The following is a 24,210-nucleotide window of genomic DNA, read 5'->3' on the forward strand; positions in this document are numbered from 1 at the left end:
GGATTCTGAGCATGTTTCCTGTCAGTGTCTACATTCATGATACCCAAGCTTCATGAAGGCTGAAATTTAGGATCTTCTCCCCCTTAAAGGTTGTGGTACTGTGCAAACAACCCCACAGTAAATAAAGCTCATTGTAGTATGTGTGTGCTTGAGGAAAGGAGATGGAAAAGAGAAGAATTGGATCCTAAGTATCCTATCAATACAAAAACGTATTATGTTATAAAATTAAGAAACCTATACCTGAATTCGATATTGTTACAGCAACTTTATATAGTAGAGAAATGACCCATATACCAGGATTAAATGCTTTAATTTACGAATAAGAGATCATTCATTGCTTTCACTGGTTTCATAATACTTGCTTTCTAGGCACAGTTAAGAAGCTAGAAGGTGAAACTGGTACATTACTGTGCAGCAAACCAGTAAGATATATGCTTACAATTTTATACTATTACTTGCATTATATATATAATGGGTATATATATATCAGGCAGGGCCAGTATCTCTTCTGGGAGCTCTTTCCACCAGGTGGGAATCAGGACAGAGAATGACCTGGCCCTGGTCAAAGCCAAACATGCTTCCTTGGTGCCAGGGATCACTAGCTGGTTGGCACTGGCTGAGCGTAGTGGTCTTTGGGGTGGGTATATACACGCACACACACAATTTTAGTTATAATTTTTTAGAACCTACAGATGACATTTTTGCAAACAGTATTTGTAAAACATCTGCTTTTATCATAAATGCTGAAATACTAACTTCTGCTCATTACTTCAAACCACCACTGCTAGCATTGGAGCCACAGTTTTAAAGGTTCAGTTTAATTTTTTTTTAATCATCTTAATTTTTATTAAAGCCCATTGTAGCTGATACAATGGGTGTTATCATGAGGGGAGGGGGAGAAATAGCAAGGAAAGAGGGAGGTAGAAAGGAAGAGAGTGATTAAGAAAGAGAGATAGAAAGAGAAAAGAAAAAGAGGAAGAAGGAATGAGAAAGAGAGGAGAGGAGAGAGGGGAAAGAGAGTGTCGGCAAGGAGTATAGGTAGAAGGAAAGAAACTAAGTAAGAGAGAGAGTCATATAGAAAGGACAGAGAGAAATGTAGAGAGAAAGAGAGAGAGAAGAAGAAGACAGAGCGAGAATTACAGAGAGAGGGAATGAAAGAGATAGAAATTAAGAGAGGGACAGAAGTAATAGAAGAGAGGGTAAGAAAGAGGGAGAGAAGTACAGAGAGAGATATAGAGAAAGGAAAAGGAAAAGAGTGAGGGAAAGAAAGGGTGGGGGAGGGAGTGAAAGAGAGGAATAAAGAAAGAAAGATATAAAAGGAGAGATGTCGGAAGACGTAGAAAGGAAAGAGAGAGAGAGAGGAAAGAGAGAGAGAAAGTAGCTAATGCCAGGCCAGGGGAGAGCGCAGCCATCCCCTCCCCGCACCAACTGGTGAGCCGGGAATGCCTCCTGTGGCCTCTATGAGGCCATGGAGGGCCGTCTTGGCCCTGCAGGGAGCGGAGCCTTGCCCCTCTCTGCCCCCCCCCCCCCCCGTGCTTACCAGAGGGCCTTCCCGGCCCTGAGAGGAGCCGAGCCTTCCCACTCCCCACTCCCTGCACTTACCTGAGGCGGTGTCAGTGGGCAGGAGCAAACTACTGGTGATGGTGGTGACATTGGGCCAATTGGGAGGTGTGCAGGCCTTCCCAATTGGCCCAAAGATTGGACCGGCCTCGCCAACTCTCTGTTCACCTATCCTTTATTTTTTAATTTTAACAGCACATGCTGTTCCAGATAGTATAAGCTGGGTGCCAGGCCATACTTTTCACATTTGAAAGGTGTAGATATTTCTCAAACATGCAATAAACATTCACTCAGGAGTTTTGGTCATTTTCATTATCCAAGAGCATTTTATTGTGCTTTACCTTCTTCCTTCAGCTTTAGCAGTTTTTTCTAATGTGTGGTTATCAGCAACAATTGTCACATTTTTACTGAACCAATTATATGAACTTTTCTGAGATTTTAGTAGCTTACTTTTCTGCTGCATCCTATGAATTCATCCTTGCTTTTCTCTTCTTTTTTGCTTGGTATATCAAGCTTACTTATAATTTTAAGTGAACAGTATAGGGAGGTGGGTTAAGAATCTAAATAAAGAGATAAATATAGAATCCCGCTTGGGAATGAAACAACAGAATAACTAATCACTTTACCATGGTAACACTTCTTGACATTATGCAAATTGTTAACTAGCACATCTCTCAGAGATAGCTTGACCAAGATCCATGATTTCCTGTTGTACAGTAATCTTGGGACTCTGATAAAGATCAGGGTAACTACTATATTTTCTAACTTGGGGACCCTCTTCATTATTACAAAAAGGGTTTTATTTTGAACAGTAGTAAACTGGGATTGACAGCCCCTGGTGAGTTTCTCTCCCCAGCTTTATTTATCAATACAATTAATGATGTGAGATAAGTCATCATCACATATTGAGTTTCTCCACCAACCCCCATTTTATCAAAGATTGCTGCTGGGGAGTGGGACAAAGAAACACTGCATGAATGATCCAACACACAGTGAATCCTAATAAACGATATGGCTGGAATGTGTGTGGGAAATTAAGGATATCAGCACCAGTCCTTATTATGAATATGCTAATGTGCAGAATATCGAATAATGTAATATTGCAGACATTTAAAATGATGTTCATTGTTATTGTTATTTGTTTCTTAGATGAAAACCTGGACCAAAATTAGTAATAAGAAAAGTAACTACAGAGTTGGAAGAAAGAAAAAGTAAGTTTAGCATTAGAGGGCTAAGTAGCTGTATTTGGTAGTTTTAAAACATCTACTAGCATTACAATTAATATGAGCCCATTAATATGAGCCCCATGATATCATAGGAAAAAGGTGTTTCATCTCTGGAAATGGACATCAGCCTTTGTTTTTGACAGGTGTTTCCTGCAGACAAGTTATTAGTGCATGCTCCTTCATCTTTCTTGCATGATGAAGCTACATATATCTTACATTCTACTTTATCTTACATTCTACTTAAGGAGGGCTTCTTTACTTCATGGAGATTTCTCATGAAGTTGTGATGCAAAGTTTTTTTTGTTTTACAACTTCCAAGCGAACACAGTTATGTGAATTTCATGGCACCCATAAGGAGGATCTGGAGGGAAACCAGAAGCTCCATGTGATCACAAGAAGATTGTTATTGGAAGAGGGATTGTACCATTCAGACCAGACATCAAGAGAGACTGGACTGGTACAATATCAGGGCCTTGCCATTAACCTCTACAAAGACATGGGTCTATATGAAAGAGCTGGGGGGGACTGTGCATGTGAAGATTGTTGTATACAAGGACTACATGCAAGAATTCTCCTTGCCTGGAGAACAAGAGGGCATAATCATATATGTATAATCATATAATGTTTTCAAATATCTGACTATTCCCAATAAAGAGATACTTCAACTTTTTCAATTTTTTAGGGGGGGAATAATATGTTCTTTGGAAGCTGCAGGATCGGAAGATATTCTGTCAGCAGAAGATCTAGGTTTGTATAAAGATGTATAAATATTTTAATCAGGAAGTTCATTTTCAAGAATATACTCAAATTCATATATATATAATATACATACCATGTGTACTTTCCCTTGTGGAATATTGTGCTTGTTCATGAAAACTAAAATTATGTTAACTGTGTATAAAGTAGATATATGGCATGCGACTAAAATAATTGAACACCTGAACTGTTTGCAAAACATCTACAGTGTTTGGCTATTTAGGCGTGCCATTTGTGTGTATGTGTTTATATAACAAACACAGGCTTCCTGATACATACATTTCAGATATGTGAATCATAGTGTTTTAGATATCAAATAGCTGGCTATTACAAAACAATCTAAAATTCAACCACAGTCTGTCTCTGGGCTTTATCACTCAGATACCCAGTCCATGGGCACCCTTAATGGCCTTGCTGTCCATCAACCTTTCCTTGCAAATAGCATATAGCCTTTCATATTTGTATATAGTGGAAGATCAGTCCAGATGTGAGGGCAAGTCTAGAGGGGCAATGCATATACATACTGCTTTGAACAGGAAATATCAGGCCACAACTTAGCACAAGTTGCTGATAGTCGCAATAGCCCAGCTGCTGACAGTGAATACCCCAAAAAACGTATTGGAGAATAACTAAAGGAGGAAAACTGATTTAAGGCAAAATACACCATAAGCAAGGTCCTGATTGACTCCTGGCTACTGATTGATTAGTACTCTCAATTTGTGGGGGAAAACAGTCCCTGATTACGGAAAGGCATCACATTTCCTAGGCCACCGAAGAAGATTCTTTTCCCAACTTGCTTTCTTCAGCATTCAGCCTCCTTGGTCACCTACTGTTCCCTCAGTTTCTTGCTTCTAAATCCATTGTCTATTTGATCGACTGATCCTCAGCCATCTTGACCTCTTTCATAGATTTCTAGCACTTTCCTGTTCATCCAATCTCTGAAAACTAAAGTTGCTGGGCAGATTCAGAGTACAATGTGATCTGAATGCATGTAGTTGATGTGGTTAGAATGGCATCGACCTTCATGAACGTTTAGAAGGCCTCAACTTTTGAATTTGCATCATGATACTCCAAAGCCTGAACCTGTATCCCTGTATATGTTCCAGATTGGTGTAAAGTCTTTTTATTCAATCTGCTTTGGTGGGCTGATCAAGAATAGAAAGGATATGATAGGGTGCTTAGTATACTGTTAGCTGCTCTGAAGCTTTAGTGGGGCTGGATGTCTAATAAATAAATAAATATTTTCATCTGTTTTCTCTAAGTAGATTGAATATGTTAGCCTTGTTCATTTAGATCACATGCTAGTTTATCATAGCAGCTGTCACATAGCTAATTAAACTATAAATGGTCCACGGTTCTTTGATGGAAAGGTTCTTTGACAGAATGGTTAACCAATGGTAGACACATTGGTTCTGGCTGACAGGCTTTGAGAGGCAGAATTGATTAAATTTGCTATGCATTCTACAAAGTTTAGAGAAGAAAGGTGTGAAATGCACAAGCCCATAAAGTGATCTCAAATCCATTTCCTAGCTGATGGCCTACCACCTCTTCAGTTGGGTCATGGACAATGTGATTGAAGGGAAGGAAAGAAGAAATAGGCTGTTTTGTTTGCTCTTATACTGTCTGGGACTTCAATCATGTTTCCCATCTATAGAAGGCCAGAGGAGTTCATTTAGCAATGTGCAGTCGGATGCTAACCTATGTTTTATCAGTCTACTATGCTTCCACTTATAAGGGAACTATGCCTGTCCCCCTCCTTCAAGTCTGTGCGTCACCCATGTTATTTATTGCATTTATGTAATTGACAGCTTAGCCCAGTTATTCAGGCCAGTCACTTCAGTCCTGAGCAAGTTGAGATATCTTAGATATGGATTCCTGACAACTTAGGATAACATTTGCTGCATCTGATGAAGCTGGTTCTCCTCTATGACAGCATATGCCGCAATAAAAATGGCTGTCTTATTTTTTTTTAACCCTATTGTACTTTTTTCCTCCTTACAAATGTATTTATAGTTGGTGAAAAGTGGGTCCATAAAGCATTTAGGAACATTGACCTAAAGGTAAATTATTTCTACAAACAGGGTGCAGCACACACACAGTTCCTGTTGACTACCAGTATTACCAACACCACACAAGGGTCACAGCCAGTGGTAGGGGTACAACTCATACCTGTACCAATATATACAAAAAGTGGACAGTAAGGGGAAAGCTAAAAACAGTGAGAAATTCTGAATATTGATTACCTTTATTGGCATAAAAATGGCAAAGCATAAAACTAAAATTTTAAACAATTTCAGTTACAGATTCTATCATGGATTTTCATTTTAAATTGCTGAATCCCTCACACTTAGTATAATTTTAATCCGGTGTTTCGCGTTAACACAGAAAGATCTCAGTTTCTTCAAATAATTAGCTAAGGGCCAACGGTATAGAGCAAACGTAGGACATTTTAGGAGTATGCGGTATAATGTGTCAGGCACACGACACCCATGCAGACAGTATTTCTCCTGAGGAGGGATCTTCAAAAGTCTTTCTCAGGTGAAATTTGAAGGAAAGATGTTTAGGCGAACTAATAGAAATGCTCTTTTTAATGGGTGTGCCTCCAAAATTTGGAGATACAAGGGCATGGTTTTATATATTAAAGGAAAATACCAGAAACGGGGAGAACATATGCTGTTATTAGAGGAACCTTAAAACTGAGCATCCTGATCTTCTAATCCCTGTGAAATTGATTTTAGTATAAGAATATAATACTTGATAGTTATTGTTGCCATCTATATTATTTTACTGTTTTGTATTGCATTTTGTCGGCATGATGGCATTGCCTTGCCATTTTGGGGGATTTGTGTTTTTATTGCTATGCTTTATTGTCAACCGCCATGAGCTGGCTGGTCTGGGAGTGGTGGTATAGAAATCGAATAAACAAATACTGGAACTCCTGTAAAATATCTATAATGTTCTAACTTAAGGATCCTGCATTATATTTAACCTTGTACAGGGCATGTACAGAAGGAGAGACAGAGGAATTGCATTTTACCCTTTTGCTAAGAATATGCTTACACAGATTCTGGGCTCCTCTAACAACAGTGTATGTTCTTCCCACTTCTGGGATATTCCCTTATCTTACAAATCCATGCCCATGTATCTCCAAATTTTGGAGACATACCAGTTAAGAAGAGCATTTCTAGTAGCTCGCTTAAACATCTTTCCCTCAAATGTCACCTGAGGTAGATTTTTGAAGATCCCTCCTCAGGAGAGATACTGTTTATATGGATGTAGTGTCCCTGACACGTTGTACCATATATTTCTGGTGTGTCCTAAGTTTGAAGTAGTCCGTCGCCCGTTAGCTAATTATCTGAAGAAATTGAAATTCAGCTGTGTTAATGAGAAACACTGGATTAAGATGATACTAAATGTGTTAATGAGAAACACTGGATTAAAATGATACTAAATGTGAGGGACACAGCAACTATTATAAAAGTAGCAAAGTTTTTACTGGCAATTTTAAATGAAAATCTTTTATGATAGATTTTACATCTGAAACTGTTTGAAATTTTAATTTTATGCTTTGCAATTTTATGCCAATAAAGGTACTCTGAATATGCTTATGAACGTGTTCTTTAAAATGAATACTTTGGAACTTGTGATCCTGGTAGTGGTTCTCTGTGCCATATAGGCCTCTGCCATCTTGGCCATGCTATTTTAAAAGGAGCACCAGGAGGAATGGGAGGACAGTCAGTTGGCAACTGGCTATTTCCTTAGTGGTACACAAGACAGTAAGCTGTAACTGTGATAACCAGGCACTGATTAGCAGGAGATACAGAAGCAAGGCCTCAGAAGGTGGACGGGGAAGCTGGAAGTCCTGACCTTCCCAGTGGGCAATTCCCTCAAAAGTCAGATGGTGGAGGTTGAACAGAGAAAGAAAAAAGCCACTCCAGGTGTGGGAAAACCTTGGAGAGCAGCATGGAACAGGGCCTGCAAGCCAGGGCAGGACTGTTCTGCCACACACTAAAATGAATGTCTGTTAGGCTAATTTTTCATTCAGTGAAACACATGCTGCTGCACATCTCCTACTAGGTATCAAAACCCAAATATTTGTTGTCCCTAGATACATGAATTTTATAAGAAATGTACAAGTGATATTAATAACAGGAAACTGAAACATATGTACATACATATGAGATGAAGGATAGGGTAACAAGCTATCATCATTCCATAATATTATGTTATTGGCACAAAAGTCCAATGTCATTTAGCTGTATTGTGAGCAGCATGACAGTCAACATCAAGCTGCTGAAGAAAATAAGGCCATATTGCTTCCCAGTTTTTATTAGACTCCAATAAAATCCTTTGTTCACTTGTGGACAATAAACTTCAGGTGGTATATTAGCAGTCTGGAAATACATTAAAAGAGGGAATCATGAATATTTTTTAAAAACACCTACAGATTAAAGACTCATTAATGCATGTTAACTCTAATAAATAAATGGAGTCACCCAGGGAGGCAGGAAGATCTTTTTCCTTAAAGAGTTGTGAGTGTGTTTCCCTCCAGCTCTCATGGCCAAATCGCATGTGATACTGGAGGCTCAGTGAATGAGCTCTCTAAAGCTGGTGAGTGTGGTCAAAGTGGGGGTAACACCACAGTGTAGTAAAATTGTTCTCCTGATCTGAAATTGCCCTGTCGTAATTGCCTTATTGTGGTAAATATACAGGTTAATGAGGATCTCTTCCTTTTGAAGACTTGTATGTTTGGCTCAACAGGGCAAACAGCTGCTCTGTGGAACCATTTCAAGTTGTGAGAATGGTCCCAGAGAAAGCTTACATTCCTTTACCACAGGCCTTTTGGTCCTGATCTAGACAGACCCCACACTCTTCCTTTTAAAATGAAAACTTTAAAAAAAATTTGTAAGCTTATTTATGGATCTTATTTATGGATCTTCAGTCTTGTGATGCTTGGGCCTAAGATGCTTTGTAACTTTCTAAATCATTAAAAGGTTGATGGTATTTATATGTTTACAGTGAACCATGCCTTTCCCCCCTTTTTTGGGATTCACACAACCATTTTAACTGGTTTCTTTTAACTTTGAAAATAGGTGATATTGCAAGAATCAGCATGGGTTGAAAATGTTTCATATGATTGAATGACAGATAGTTTATTACTATTTGAACACTGTACGAATTCTGTGTGTGTCTGTGTCTGTGTCTGTGTGTGTGGAGTGGGGGTAAAGCTGTAGCTATTAACCTGCTTCCATATTACTCAGGCATGAATGGATGAAATGAATATAATATATATATCTGACATCCTATAACCATGAAAGATTACATCATGTATAATTTTTGATGGCCTTTTATATTCAGGAATGCTTTTTTCTTATCAAAATGGGTTAGCCATAAAAGCAATCTCTTAGCTTGCTCATGACTTGCTGTGATTTTCCCTTTTTCTTCAGACTAACAGTTCTTATTGTTGAGCATTTTAAAAATTAGTCTACAAAGTGTTTACTTGCTACTCTGGCAGCCATTTTCACAACAACAGTAAGCATCTTCTGTAAATTAAATGTTTCCTGCTGCCCCGTTTCCTTATAAAACACAGTAGGAGGAACATTAGTTAGCATTATAGCTGGTGAAAGTACCTGCTGACTACATTTATTAAAGTTCAGTGTATAGTCTTAACTTATTTGTTCTGTCAATTCAGGTGTTATATCTAGCAATAAAGGATTCAATCCAACTTCATTAGAAAGCTGTGAGAAATTTGTCACTGGTTTCAGCAGGACTTGGATTGAGATACAAAGCCAGGAAAATATACTACAGGAGAAAGCTTAATGGATATCTCTAAATATAAGTGGCTTTTAAATTAGATTTTTTTTAAAAAAAAAAGGCTTTCAGTGTGCAGAAAGGAAAGCTATCCCTGGATGTTGGGGAAAATCTGGACCCATTTTGGTTTGGCTTCTCTTCTGATTTTGAAACTGAAAATAGCTTGTGTTGAATCCATTTGTTCAAAGGAAGCCAATGCCCTGGCTTTTATTTTATTAATCTCTATTGTGACCTCAGCATAATGGCATCAAAGGCAAAACTGAACAGAGAAACACTCCCCTCCCGAAAAAAGCCAACTATCTATATGAGCAGACAATAGATCTTCCCGCCAGTGCATGCTATTGGTCAGTTTCAGATTTAAACTGATTGGATCTGGCAGACAGGATTGAGATGCGCATTGGTCAGTTACATTGCCCACTTAGACCTCAAGCTTGGTCCTCAGCCTATCTGCAAACACAACATCTTGGTTGCAGTGACAGATTATCTGTGCCAGGAAAATGACTGTTAAATCATGGTAGTATGACCCTGCTTGTTCTATTTTCTCAGGTGAAATTTGAGCATATTTCTGCCTCATTTACTGTGATATACTTTTGATCACGATAGATATCTGAGGCCTTGATGTTTAATATTAGATGTATCTGACAGCACAGTTCCAGGGCATGGTGCCGAGGAACAGTTGCTAGGTTTCGTGGCATTTGCGCTGTGGAGTTCCTCCTATTTATGCATTGTCTCCCATAATGTTTAATTTCTGCATGAACCTCCAGGGAGAGGTCAGCTAGAGGTTTGGAGAAAGTGCCAGCAGAATGCTGACAATACCCAGCTCTGTTTTTCTTTGTCATCACTTGTGTATTACTTGAACCAGTAGAAGTAGTAATGGTCTGGATGATAAACAAGCTCAGACGAGATAAACCTGAATGTTGTGCATCAAATCATCAGTGATGAAGAAGTCAGCCAATTTTGGACAGGGTTACACTCAAACCTAAAGGAGTACAGTCATAACTTGGAGGTATTTTAGCTCTCCACCTATGTATGAAGTCCTAGTTCACCACTGTGGCATGTAGTGTCTTTCCTCATGCTAGCTATGAATTTAACTTGAGAAGTGAGATTTGGCCATGATTTCCATGCCCTGATCATGTCTTAACTTGGATTACTGTAATGGCATGTTTATGGTGTTGCCTTTGAAAATGATTTGGAAACATCTAATGGTATAGAGTCCAGGGGTAGTCAGCCTGTGGTCCTCCAGATGTTCATGGACTACAATTCCCATGAGTCCCTGCTAGCAAACGCTGGCAGGGGCTTATGGGGATTGTAGTCCATGAACATCTGGAAGACCACAGGTTGAGTAAAATAATTTTATGTCATTCTTGAAGGATATTATTGGATGACAGGTTTCTTTCCAGGTGCTTAACTTTAAATCCTGAAACACTTGAAGGAGCACCAATTTCTGTATGAAATTGCCTGCTAGTTAAGTTAAATGTCAGGGGCCCTACTTTGAAGTAATGTGAATGGCAAGCAACTAGAGACAAGGCCTTGGTAATGATGACATTTCAGTGGCAGAATGCCCTTCCAGCAGTAGCTCACCTGGTGCCTAGTTCATTCAGTTTTAAGAATCAGGTGAAAAACTTTTGATTCCTGACTGATTTTTTTTTATTGTAATGCCTTGTGCATTTTATTGTGTTTTTATTTTGCTGGTTGCAGTTTTAATACCCTCATATAGACATATTACACCACACTTTTATAGCAGCTTTTATCCCACTATTTTTCTGCTGCTGCACCATTGCTTATGATTTTATCAGTTTTTGTGGCTGTAAGAATAGTTTTTCATTCTGTTCTCCCCTCCCCACTTGGAAGCTGGTTCAAGCATTTTTGGAGAAGGTAGCTAACAAGTTCTCCAAATGCACAAATAAATGAAACATGGGCAGAATATATAAAACACAGAATGGTCCCCCTCCCTCTGCATCTAAACTAGAGGCTGTAATTGACAAGCAGATTTCAAAGAGTAACTATACTTGTAGTAAGATGACCGGTGAAGAACTTCTTCCGTGTTCTGTGTGGCTTTAGAGTTTATTTAACAGAGTCTCTAGAATAGATATATTACATCATCACCCAAAAGAATACATACTGTTAATGCATAGTTAAATAGATCCCAAACAATATCTCAACATGGCTCAACATAATCAATTAACTAGTGTGACTGATGTTGAATGGGTTAACACATAAAGACTGGCTTTATGTCTGTTGTGGGGAGAGGAAAGGCCACCATAAGCCGCTTTGAGACTCCTTTGGGTAAAGGGGCATAGAAGAACCAAATCTAATGCACGCCTTGTCACTGAAAGTAACATGCCTTAAATTGACATAGTATCTTATGTATCTAAGGAACCATAAGGTTTCAATGGTGTTTCATTAGCTCTGGTTTATTTTTACTTTAAAAGCTTTTTAAAATTAACACGTTTGTATCCCAATCTTGCATTTGTTTTAATTAAAAGTTTAATTTAAGATTATTATCAATTTACCGTGGACATCAGGGAAACTATTGGGTCCCAGCAGGACCGTGCCTGAGATACGTTAGCAACGCAATCCTATGCCGGAATTACATGGCCCATTGATTGAGACTTGAGAAGCCAAGGATTGCATTGCATGTTTCTCAAATGTTTGAGGGGTAGGTACGAGTGGTGTTGCTTTTTCTATACTTACCCAGTGAGAACAATCCTTCTTGTATTCTACTGTATAGGCTTCATGTCATAGGAAACACTTCTTTTTGTTTTTCAGAATCTTTAACAACTGCCCCTTCCCCTCTATGCCTGTGGCCCAGGCAATTGATTGAGCAATAAATAGCATTGCATTAATATGCAATGCCTATTTGAGCTGAATTATTAATACTGTTGTTTTATTAGTTCTCTCCGAGACAGAAATTATACTAAAAGATTTGGACCAAATTCTTGAGCATGTTGCAGCCTCCTCCAAGCCAGCTTTTGAATCATTTGTGGCTAGAGAAGATAATAATGTGAAGGAACAGGTATACATTATTCATGGTTCTTCTGCTAATGATTGGGAAAGACATTTTAAAAGAATTTGTAATTTTGGCTAAGAATCACATGTTGAAATATTGACTGCATTTACAAAAAGGGCGATCTAACACTGAATCGTAGTACTGTTTTTTAGAATTAAATTGTTCAGAGCATCTGCCCTTCAATGTGTTAAAAAGCATGCATCTAATGAGGGAACTTTTGAAATTAATATTTATCATTCTAATCCCAGACCAGGAGAACTGCATCCACTGATAACCTTGTTATTATTTGTTTTACACATATCTGCATATGAACAGGCAAAACAGCCACCATTTAAATACAGCACTGCCAAGCAGAGCTCCATCTTTGATTTCTGTTTCATTGTTTTATTAGACTCCTTTGTTCCTCTTTATAAACTGGGTCTGATACAGACTTTCTGCCTAACCTACCTCATATGATAGCTATTGTGAGAATAAAGCTGAAGGTGAGAGAACAATGTTATAAGCTAATTTGAGTGTTATCCAGGGGGGGGAAGCAGAATATAATTTTTATTAAATAAGCAGTACCATACACTGGCTGACAAGCACATCAGATCACAGCATTGGCATTTTACTCCTCACCTGTAGCAAGTTTAGTGTAGTGGTTAGGAGTGCGGACTCCTAATCTGGCATGCCGGGTTCGATTCTGCACTCCCCCACATGCAGCCAGCTGGGTGACCCTGGGCTTGTCACAGCGCTGATAAAGCTGTTCTAACTGGGCAGTGATATCAGGGCTCTCTCAGCCTCACCCACCTCACAGGGTGTCTGTTGTGGGGAGAGGAAAGGGAAGCCACTTTGAGCCTCCTTCAGGTAGAGAAAAGCGCCATATAAGAACCAACTCTTCCTCTTGCCTTCCATACTCACTTTCACTCCATTATATGAGTTTTTCCGTGTAATGCATAGTTAGCTCCTAAGAAAGTTTAATAAAAGTAGACCTTATTTGTATAGCATTTGATCAATTTCGGACCAGTTCATACATTCCCAGTTTCTTCATGCAATGCACTGAGGCTGTTTACAGAAATATATTGAAAATATGAGATGTATTGTGAATATGAATGGGAAACATGGCAACCTTTTAGTAGGTCTGCGAGTGTATTTTATCACTTATTACATTTTCATGCCACTTCCCAGCAAGTCTCCTGATTCTATTTCTCTTGCCATTCACCTGGGTCAAGGAAGATAATCATACATTTTAATTGACCTTCAGTAACCTACATAATGTCTAATGGTCTGAATGTATTACAATCTATTTGTCAGATGACTTGCACATTTTTAAGACTTTCACCGAAACCTATTCCCGTAGTAGTAGCCTTGTGACACTAATCTGGGTTGTAAATAAGACTGCACACATTTTATTAGTCAACTATTCTAAAAGATAACGTTCAGTTATCTTCCCATGTATTTTACATATATGTCCATTTGAAGTTGATTGACCCTAAAGCTAACTATAATGATAATATTAAAATTAAAAAAACCAATCACCCTTATCCAGCACTAGCTGTATGCATCAACTGTTGTGCAAGAAGTAATTAGTCTACATATAGAAGTATATTGACTGGGGCACAAATTAAGATTTGATGTATATCCAGATACATGTCGAGATGCACATATGTGTTCTCATTGGCCATGCAGATGTAATCCTGCTTCAGCATACAGATTTCCCTTGTTAGATGGGGTTAAATTTGTATTTTAATATAGCCATAATATGAATATTTCTTTTCTCCAGGTATCTAACTGCTGTATGGCGTTTACTGCAAAAGGGCCAATGGAAATCAATACCCAAGAGGACTGTATTATAATTGATGGGAAAGCTTTCAAGGCTGGAGAGTGCATTGAGAGCATAACAGACAGGTTTAAGGAAATAGATTCTTTAATGGCTGAATTCCAAGATAGCTTGTAGCACTGATAAGAAAGAACTTATTATACTATTTACAGCTTTAGAGTACATCCTTTTTCACATATAGCAAGAGATCTTTAACAGTGGTGTGACAATGCTGTTGGTTCAAAGTTAGACTCTTTTTAACAGTTTTGTTTTGTACGGTCAAATATGTTGATAACTCAAGTATCAACTCTACATTCTTTGTCAGTGGAATTTAATAGTAAAGTCATATACATCTGGATATTATTTTTCCTTGAGTGAGTGAAGTTTTTTTCATGACTTAAAGCAAATGGCTCAATTTCTAAAAATCAGATTACAAACAGAGCAATCAAATGTAGGTGTCAAGATTTTAAGAAGCGTTGAAACCTTCCAAGTGGTTTATTTATTTCTGGTTTTCAGATGGAGCATTCCTGTATGTATTAGTACTTTGTAATATGCTATTTCGTGTACATATATAAAATAAAAAATTAAAATATTATTCCTAAGTCTTCACAAAGTGATTAAAGAAAATTACAAGGTATTGTAATTTATTCATGGTTTTTATAAGTTTACCTGCATGATTTTCTCTAGTATGGAACTGATGGATCACATTTTTGATCAACATATGCAATTTCTCCTGAGCAGTGTAGATTTGCAGGCAGAATTCTTTCTCTGAAGATGCTGCCTCTCATAGCACCTCTCTGTTATGCAAACCAAGACTCATTAGAATAATGGTAGCATATGCCTAATGCTGTCTTTTGCACTTTCAGAGGGAATCACAGGGAAAATCCACAGGATACCTTTGTATGTGTTGATCTGCAGTTCCTCTCATCACTGAACTCTTCACTTACATTTCCAGTAAAGGAAAGTGATAAAAACTGAATGTATTTCCTCATCCAGAAAAAGACTAGGAAATGTCATGTTAGATTTGACTATGGCTGAACATCATCTCAGAACGTAAGACAAAATTCTGAAGAATGGATCGTCAGGAAAGGACATGGGGGGGAAATGGACATAAGCAGTATCCGATATCTTCGTAAGTTGATGCATTTTTAAATCCACTGTATATAATTTGCTTGGCTTTCCAAGAGCTTTCGATAAAACATTCTAATGCAACTAATACAGGAAATAAGTAATCATGGGTAATTGTGGATGAAGTCCTGCTAAGGATTTTAAAACAAGCAATAAGAAGGAGGAGTAAAAGCTGTTTCTCAAGGTAGAGCTGAGTGAATAGTGCTTACAGTCCTATGACGGTTGCTGGGGAGTATGTCCCATTGAACACAGAGGGCATTTCTGAATAAACATACACATAAGTTTTGACTGCACTGTGGGATATTAGCCACTTAAAGTTCAATAGCTTCCCTCAGCAGGTAATGCTTCAGCTTGTGATTTCATCTGAGGTTTCCCAACAGCTTTCCAACAATTCTGGTAACAGAGAGTTATTCGAAGGCTGGATGCAATTCGTTTTATCTGGTTTTTGTTCATCTGATCATAGCAGGAGAGAGTTTTTCATTGCCTTTTTACTAGAGTTCTGACCATAGCTAGAAGTAATGCCCCTAGTATGATTACCTGAGAACTAGCAGTACAGAAACCCAGCATCATCTTTTCCTTATACTATACTATGATGATAGGTTTCAGGTGTCCCAAAGGGTCAAAGGGCTCCTCAATGCAACTAGAAAATAATAAATGGGAGGCAGTAGTTTTAAAAATACTTCCAAATAGTTTTATTTAGCATTTTTATTTTATGAACCCTTTAAAGGACAAGGTAGCATTCTTAAACAGCACTGTTCCTCCCAACTCAACAATGAAGATGTATGTGAGTCCACCTGAAACAAATGAAAATATACATTAGATGTGCTGCTTTATTAACATTTTTGTAGCCTTGTTGAGACGGAGCCTCTTGTGGCGCAGAGTGGTAAGGCAGCCATCTGAAAGCTTTGCCCATGAGGCTGGGAGTTCAATCCCAGCAGCCGGCTCAAGGTCGACTCAGCCTTCCATCCTTCTGAGGTCGGTAAAATGAGTACCCAGCTTGCTGGGGGGTAAACGGTCATGACTGTGGAAGGCACTGGCAAACCACCCCGTATTGAGTCTGCCATGAAAACGCTAGAGGGCGTCACCCCAAGGGTCAGACATGACTCGGTGCTTGCACAGGGGATACCTTTACCTTTACCTTTAGCCTTGTTGATCCCACTGAAGTGACTGGGTGTGACTCTTGAGATTCTCAACCCACTGCATGAATGTGACTAATGCTGAATGAGAATTTACTTAGCCTAGGCAGGCTCTTTATTTACTTCATGTGTACCTTCCCTTTCTTACCACTGGGAACTCTAGTTGGCTCACATCATTCTCCTCTCCTGCATTTTATGCTCACAACAACCCTGTGACATAAGTTTGGCTAAGAGTGAGTGACTGGCCCATGGTTATCTAGCAACCTTCCATGGCAGAATGGGCATTTGAACCAGGGTCTCTCTGATCCTAGACCAACACTAATAACTACACTACACTTGCTCTCAGACCTTTTGGTATTGCACTAAACATTACCATTGGGTGTTGTTACTTCCTAATGTACTTAAGAACACATGAAGCTGCCTTATACCTAACTGGACTATTGGTCCATCAAGGTCAGTACTGTCTACTCATGCAGTGGGTCTCCAAAGTCTTAAGCAGAGGCTTGCCGGGGATCGAACCTGGGACTTTCTCCATGTCAGTTTTTTAAAAACATTCTTGGAGCTCTACCTCTGCTTAAAAGATATGCTCTTTATCTAAAAGAAGACTCCCCCACAAGTGTCAGTTATGTGCGGCTATATTTAAAAAACACTTTTGTGTATAATTTTTAAAAGGTGAATTTCAGTGACTTCCTTGTGGATAAATGTGGTTTACATATGACTCATTGCTTCAGAATATGAATGTGGACTTGAAAGTACACACCATAGGAAATAATTGTAGTGTAGATAGATGGTATCCACATTTTGATGTTCATTTTGAGCACCTAAGTTAGCTCCTCAATACCTGATCCAGAAGTGTCACACTCCTTGCCTGGATTTTGATCTCATTTGGGATATGGGAGACTGAAAGTGTGGATTCCTGAAGATCATGAAATAACCATATATGCCTAGCACGAACATGAGCTTATTGCTGCCAAAGGTGCTGTAGAAGACAGACCAGAGGGGCAGGTGTGGCAACTCTGCTTTTCTTCCATAGGTTCTTTATTTTTATCCCACGCTTTCTCCAAGTACCCCTGCCTCCATTTTGTCCTCACAAGAAACCTTTGAGGTGGTTTCAGCTGAGAAGAAAGTTCCTGTCCCAAGGTCACCCAAAATGCTTTATAGCAGAGTGGAGATTCAAGCATGGGACTCCCAAATCCTAGTCTGATGCTATAACCACTACAACAAGCTGGCCATTATTAATTTTCACTGTAACAGCTATAAACAGAGGATAATGCTTTGTTAATCAACACTTTATTACACATTTTTGCCAATCTTATGCTGCCTGTAGTTAGCTGATCATGTGGAACTGTAAGAGAAGCCATATTGAACCAGAACAATGGCCCAATGTTGGGTATTTTATTTTATTTTTTTAATTATTAAATTTATATCCTGCCCCTCCCAGCAAGTTGGCTCAGGGTGGCTTACAGAATAAAATGGGCTCAGTAGCCTCAATACAATAAAATAAAATCAGCACGCTCCCACCTAATATATTAACAATAAAACAATAAGATGGCGGGCAGGAATCAAAATATCTCCCAATAGTTCCCCCAACAGAGTGGCATACAATGTTATATACAGGCCATCAGATGCACTTGCCAAGCATCTAAGCTCGGGTGGAGATCAGTTCTGGAGAAAATGACCTCTTCAGAAGGTTGAGTCTATGGGTTAAGCTAAAGTCCTGCCTTTGTTCCTGGCTCTTGTAGGGGCAGAAGTCTCAGGGTCTGAAACGCCTGAGCCCAACTGAAAATGCTAAGATACTTGCTCTAAAGTCTGGGCAATCCCCAAGAGAACAGCAGAATTATCTGGCGCTGAAGCCGAGGTATAGAAGCTAGATTGTTGGTAGCTGCTATGTGGCTTTGGGTTGCCAAAGTGGTCTGTTGGTATCAGCCAATCTTTGGTGCCAGTTTAGTGTAGTGGTTAGGTGTGCGGACTTCTAATCTGGCATGTCAGGTTCGATTCTGCGCTCCCCCACATGCAATCAGCTGGGCTACCTTGGGCTCGCCACAGCACTGATAAAACTGTTCTGACCGGGCAGTGATATCAGGGCTCTCTCAGCCTCACCCACCCCACAGGGTGTTTGTTGTGGGGAGAGGAATGGGAAGGCGACTGTAAGCCACTTTGAGCCTCCTTCGGGTAGGAAAAAGCGGCATATAAGAACCAACTCTTCTTCTTCTTTTGGATGAGGTGCCCTGCGAAGAGCTTTAAAAAGGTTTAGAGGCAGTGGACCATGTTCCTCGATGGGCCATGGCTGCACTCTTACTGGGACCCTCATCCTGAGAGCCTGCAGGGCTTTTCTCCTTGTTCATAGCACACTTAGGAGGCATTTTATGCTGCTACAAACCTTCCTTAAAGTAAATCCTAAACCTTGAACCCAGCTATAGGATAACCAACCTATCCGCCTGCTATTCAGTGCAGCCTGTATAATTATACAGTCAATGGTTTGTTCAGATCCCTCTTTCCTTTTGTTTTGTTTGTTTGGGTTTTTTAAAAATAAATCCTGCTTTTAGCTTAAGCTACAGGCCATGGAAGACAGATAACCCTGTAAACCAGTCTAGCTCAAACCCAAAATAGCAATGAAATCTGCTGTAAGGAAATAAAACACATGTAAAAGCTGTGATTCAATGCCAAATGCTGCTGACCACATGGCAATACCAAGAAATCAAACCGTTGCTTTAACCCCAGCTGTCTTCCCTTTATGTAATTAAAGTAGCAAGCTGCAGATCACTGTACACCCCAATACTTTCCTGGGCAAATACATCATGGTGATTAAACAAACACTACCCCCAAGAAGAATGGAGGGATGGGGACTATTGATAACCCTGAACTCTATCAGACACATGTGATCGCTGCCTTTCGCTCAATAAACACAAGAGAAAACCTCCACTCAGATGCACAAAAACATTTGCAACTGAGCTTCCACTCCCTCAGCCCAGAAGTGGTTTATCTTAATAACACATGTAGCATCATGTGCTACAGACTCCGTGGTTCCAGGGGCTGTATTATTATTTTTAGGTTTCTTTCTTTTTTATGCTAAGTTGAAGTTCCAGATAATACTAGTAAATGTTTTCAGCAAAGTGAAGCTGTTAGTTGCTTCCAAAGTTCCAACTATCCCTGGGGAGGGCCTCCCCCCCCCCACATTGTTATTTGTGCAGCATAAGTAATAGTGCCAGTTGTGCCCTGATAAAGCCTAACAAATTCTTAAACTGGTTCTGGTGCTACAGGCCCTGCGAATCCTTAAGCCAGGCCTGCCTCAGCCAGTGAACATAAATGAAATAACTTCAGCAGACCCACTTGACTTCTGCCTCCAGCTCAAGACATGCAAGACAAAAAACTTCACCCAGATGCACAACCATATTTGCAACCAAGTTCCCTCTCCATCGGCCAGCAAACTTAAACAAATAAGCAACCTGCTAATCAAGTACTGGCTGTGTGAAGCAGGGTTGTGTGCCATGGCTCACCACCCTCAGCTGTATGCTTTAAAAAATAGCCTAATCGCCTACAGCCTCTCAACTCCCCGCCTACTTGCTACAGACAAATCTGCCAGGTGGAGTCCTTTACAGAGGCAAAGAGCCACCCAGCCATGATGTTCTAATGGCTGGTCATCACTGTCGCTCATCACTGTCGCTCCCAGTGCAACTCCCACCCCTGAAGCCATGATGTGGCAGGCTGGCCCAGAAATGCTGCAACAGGTACCAGCCGTGGCCAAGGGCTGTCAATTCCTGCTGCCTCGGTCAACCTGGCTGGGAGGGCTTTGGGGAAACTGCCCCTAGGATCTGCATGCCACTGAGAGAGTCCTCCTGGCTGCAAAACCTCCCCTCCCCCCCCCCCCGCCCACCTGTAAACCTGGCTGGGAGGACTTCTGCTGCAGCACAGTTTAAATATCTCCATAGCAGCTTTCCCCAGGATCTTTGTGAGGGATGGAGGTTTCTTGCTGCTGCACTGAGACCTGAGAGGATCAACTGGGATGGCAGGAGCTGAGAGCACTCAACTGCTGCCCAAGCTGATTAGCATATCTGAATATCCCCGATAAAAGCCAAAAAAGAAAAGAGGGGTAGTTGATCTGATCGGAGATTCTGTAATCGGCCTAAGTAATACACCCAAAATACCAGTGAGGTATTTTTTCAGTATTTTGGGGGTTCAGCTTAGCTAAATTTATACCCTTATCGACCAGCAGAGTGCCATAGCCTGAATGCTTATTTTTTCACTTGCTTTCTCGTATGAACATAAGAAGAATCCTGCTGCATCAAACCAGTGGTTCATCTAGTCCAGCATGCCAACTCACACAGAGGCCAACCAGTAACTATAGGGCATCAAGAATAGGGGCCACAGAGACCAAGGCCTTTCCCCTAATGTTGCCTCCTGCACTGGTATTCATTGCTTAACTGCCTCTGGGAATTTGGAAGTTCCCTTTATTCACCAAGGACAACAGCCACTGATACAGCTGTCCTCCACAAATCTGTCTAATCCCCTTGTAAAACTGTAGGTGCTGCACACTGCAGTTGCTCTGCTCTTCTTTTATTGCGACAATTCTTGAGGCAGCTTCTCTCCAGAAGCACAGCCTGAGGCCTACTTTTCTATGGAAGTCAAGCTGAAGGCTAGCGCCTAGGATATTGTGATTTACCAGTATCTCTCAGGCCACTTACTGAAATGAAAGACTACTACAGATTTCCGCTGTGAGTTGACAAACAGGCTCTTAGAACCAAGGAAAACAACAAGAACAAAACAAATGTACCCAAAGTCTGCTTAGATTTTGTCCACAGACTATAGTCTTTGTGTCAGCTGGCTGCCCTGGAAAACCTTTCATGTGCCCTCTGAGAATTCTTTGAAACAGAAGGAGCTCAAACATGTAAGTGATCAATTTCCTGCATTAACAACAAAAAATAAGTCGCTGCCAAACCTAAAAAGAATGGAATGAATTCAGACGTACGTTTCTGATCATCTTCATCCCTTGGCTATAACAATGAATGAAGAATGGTTTGTTTATCAGATAACCAGCACATGGCTACTTATTCTCACATACAAATTCCCAAAGTCGCTTCCCCTCATCCATTTTGTATATTTTCAGTATCATACCCACCACAATCTTTGGCTGTTATATTAGTTACAGCTGATTTAATCAGCAATAGATGAAGCAGTCTTTCAGAATCAGTAGAAGAAGAAGAGTTGGTTCTTATATGCCACTTTTCTCTACCCGAAGGAGGCTCAAAGTGGCTTACAGTTGCCTTCCCATTACTCTCGCCACAACAGACACCCTGTGAGGTGGGTGAGGCTGAGAGAGCCCTGATATTACTGCTCGGTCAGAACAGTTTTTATCAGTGCCGTGGCGAGCCCAAGGTCACCCAGCTGGCTGCATGTGGGGGAGCGCAGAATCAAACCCGGTTTGCCGGGTTAGAAGTCCACACTCCTAACCACTACACCAAGCTTGTCACAAAGCATTCTGCCTTCCAGTTTCCAGAAAATTTGGGTTTAATTTTCAGAAGCATCCCCTCCACCCCTGAGATAAGGCGATTCTCACTTAGTGCTCCTTATTATTCCCTATACAGACAGGTATGTATTAAGGCAACCCAACCGATTGCTAATTTTGAAATGCATAAATGGTGTAAGAGATATGGTAGTTGTGAGTCAACAAGAGATAAATATCCTGCATTAAGTGACTGAAGGCAAAATAAATTGAATAGTTGCAGCAACATGTTTGCTCTCTTTTGCTTATAAAGTGAGGGGAGGAGTGCTAACTCCACATACACATTATTTCAGCCAGTTTTCTCCATTCAGAACTGAGAATTGGCAAAAAAATACCTGGAACAACCACCTAACTTTGGTGCCCCTCTCCTGTCTGTTGCTTTTACTGGTAATAGAAATTAACATCAACCTGCATTAGCAGCTAGGTTTGCCAGCCTCCAGGTGAGGTCTGGCATCTCCTGGAATTGCAACTGATTTCCTGGAGGAAATGGCTCTTTTGTGGTATTATACCCTGTTTCTTCCCAAGTTTTACCGGTAAATCTCCATGGGTTTCCCAACCTGGAACTGGTAACCACAGTTAAAGTAACAAGGGATGGACCAGGACCAATGGGATGAAATTGATGCAAAAGAAATTCCGTCTAAACATCAGGAAGAACTTCCTGTCAGAGCGGTTTCTCAGTGGAACAGGCTTCCTTGGGAGATGGTGGGTTCTCCATCTTTGGAAAATTTTAAACAGAGGCTGGATAGCCATCTGATGGATAGGCTGATTCTGTGAAGGCTCAAGGGGGTGGCAGGTTACAGTGGATAAGTGATAGGGTTGTGAGTGTCCTGCATAGTGCAGGGGGTTGGACTAGATGGCCCAGGAGGTCCCTTCCAACCCTTTATGATTCTAAGTCAGGGGTAGCCAAACTGCGGCCTTCCAGGTGTCCATGGACTACAATTACCATGAGCCCGTGCCAGGGTTCGCTGGCAGGGGCTCATAGGAATTGTAGTTCATGGACATCTGGAGGGCCACAGTTTGGCTACCCCTGTATCTAAGCCTTCAGGTGTCAGCTGGAGTTCTCTTGGAAAAACAACTGCTCTTCAAACTACTTAGATTGCTTTGCATGTTAGACTCTACGGCAGTGGTCCCCAACCTGCGGGCCGCGGCCCGGTGCCGGGCCGCAAAGGCCATGGCACCGGGCCGCGGCTCCCTCTCCCCGCCCCGCCCCCGCAGTAAAAAACTTCTCAGGCCGCAAGCTTGCGGCCCGGGAAGCTTCTTACTGCGGGAGGCGGGGAGAGGGAATCAGGGCTGGGCCGCGCCTGTGCGGGCCACGCCCGCTCGGCCCGATCCGCGGGCGCGGCCCGTGGGCGCAGCCCGATCCGTGGGCGCGGCCCGCGGGCGCGGCCCGATCCGCGGGCGTGGCCCGCACGGGCGCGGTCCGCGGGGGCGCGGCCCGATGCCCTGCCGGTCCCCAGCCTCGGAAAGGTTGGGGACCACTGCTCTACGGCATCATATCTCACAGAGGTCCTCCGCTTTCCAAACCCTGCCCTAGCCAGGCTCCACCCCCCAAAAAAACATATCCAGGAATTTCCCAACCCAGGGCTGGCAACTAAGGTAGCAGGAGTCATGGCCTCACTGCCTGCGCCCCTGGAACTAGCACCAGGGGGCACTGGTCCAGCGATACCACTTTACCCACTCCCAGAGCCCCCGGAGAAAATCAACCTTGGACGTGCCAGATGATGAGTAGCCTGGGCCCAGCCAGGCTGAGATGCATCCCTTTGTGCTAGCTTACGTTAAGCCCTGGGACAAGACCCCTCCAAACCCCAGGAACTTGCCAGAGAAGCAGCAGACCAAGATACCTGCAAGCCTTGGGCATTCGCCTGAGCAGGAGCAAAGGCGATCTACCCTGACAGCTGTCAGAAGATCAGCATGCTTGGCAGCTCACTGTCAAGGTAGATGGGGTCCAGCTGCAGCTCCTTCCTCTGATGAGGATTAGCTCCAGGTTCAAGCCCTTTGGCTGAGGGCTTCTTCACCCAGCTCTGGCTATTTCAGAAGGACTTTGAGGCAAGGTCCTGTGTGCAATACCCTGCCTGTCTTCCCAGTTGATTCCTGTTTTGGTTCACTATGGTAAAGCACTGTTCCTGTGACTCCCGGTTCCCAACTTTGGCTTGGCTTGCAACCACATTCCAGCTCCTCAATTCTTGGCTTGTCTTCTGACCACATTCCGGCTCCTTGACTCTTGGCTGGGCTTTGACTCTGTTCCTGAGTCCGTTCTGTCTTTTGACTCTTTCCCTCTTTCTGGC

General features: G+C 41.3%; 1 protein-coding gene across 5 annotated transcripts in view; it reads left to right on the top strand.

Moving 5' to 3' along the window:
- Nucleotides 1-14,977, top strand: part of ZCWPW2 (zinc finger CW-type and PWWP domain containing 2) — a 38,416-nt gene extending 23,439 nt beyond the window's left edge. For 3 of the 5 annotated variants that reach the window (XM_077303463.1, XM_077303462.1, XM_077303464.1), the window contains exons 6-10: nucleotides 370-422; nucleotides 2,710-2,771; nucleotides 3,469-3,533; nucleotides 12,248-12,369; nucleotides 14,126-14,977. In XM_077303463.1, the coding sequence (XP_077159578.1) occupies nucleotides 370-422; nucleotides 2,710-2,771; nucleotides 3,469-3,533; nucleotides 12,248-12,369; nucleotides 14,126-14,299 (476 nt within the window). In that variant the 3' untranslated portion in view covers nucleotides 14,300-14,977. The remainder of the gene's footprint in view (nucleotides 1-369; nucleotides 423-2,709; nucleotides 2,772-3,468; nucleotides 3,534-12,247; nucleotides 12,370-14,125) is intronic. The other 2 variants (XM_077303461.1, XM_077303465.1) reach the window with 2 other exon arrangements.
- Nucleotides 14,978-24,210: the final 9,233 nt, after the last annotated feature.

This window comes from Paroedura picta, chromosome 11, assembly GCF_049243985.1.
Source record: "Paroedura picta isolate Pp20150507F chromosome 11, Ppicta_v3.0, whole genome shotgun sequence".
NCBI lineage: Eukaryota > Metazoa > Chordata > Lepidosauria > Squamata > Gekkonidae > Paroedura > Paroedura picta.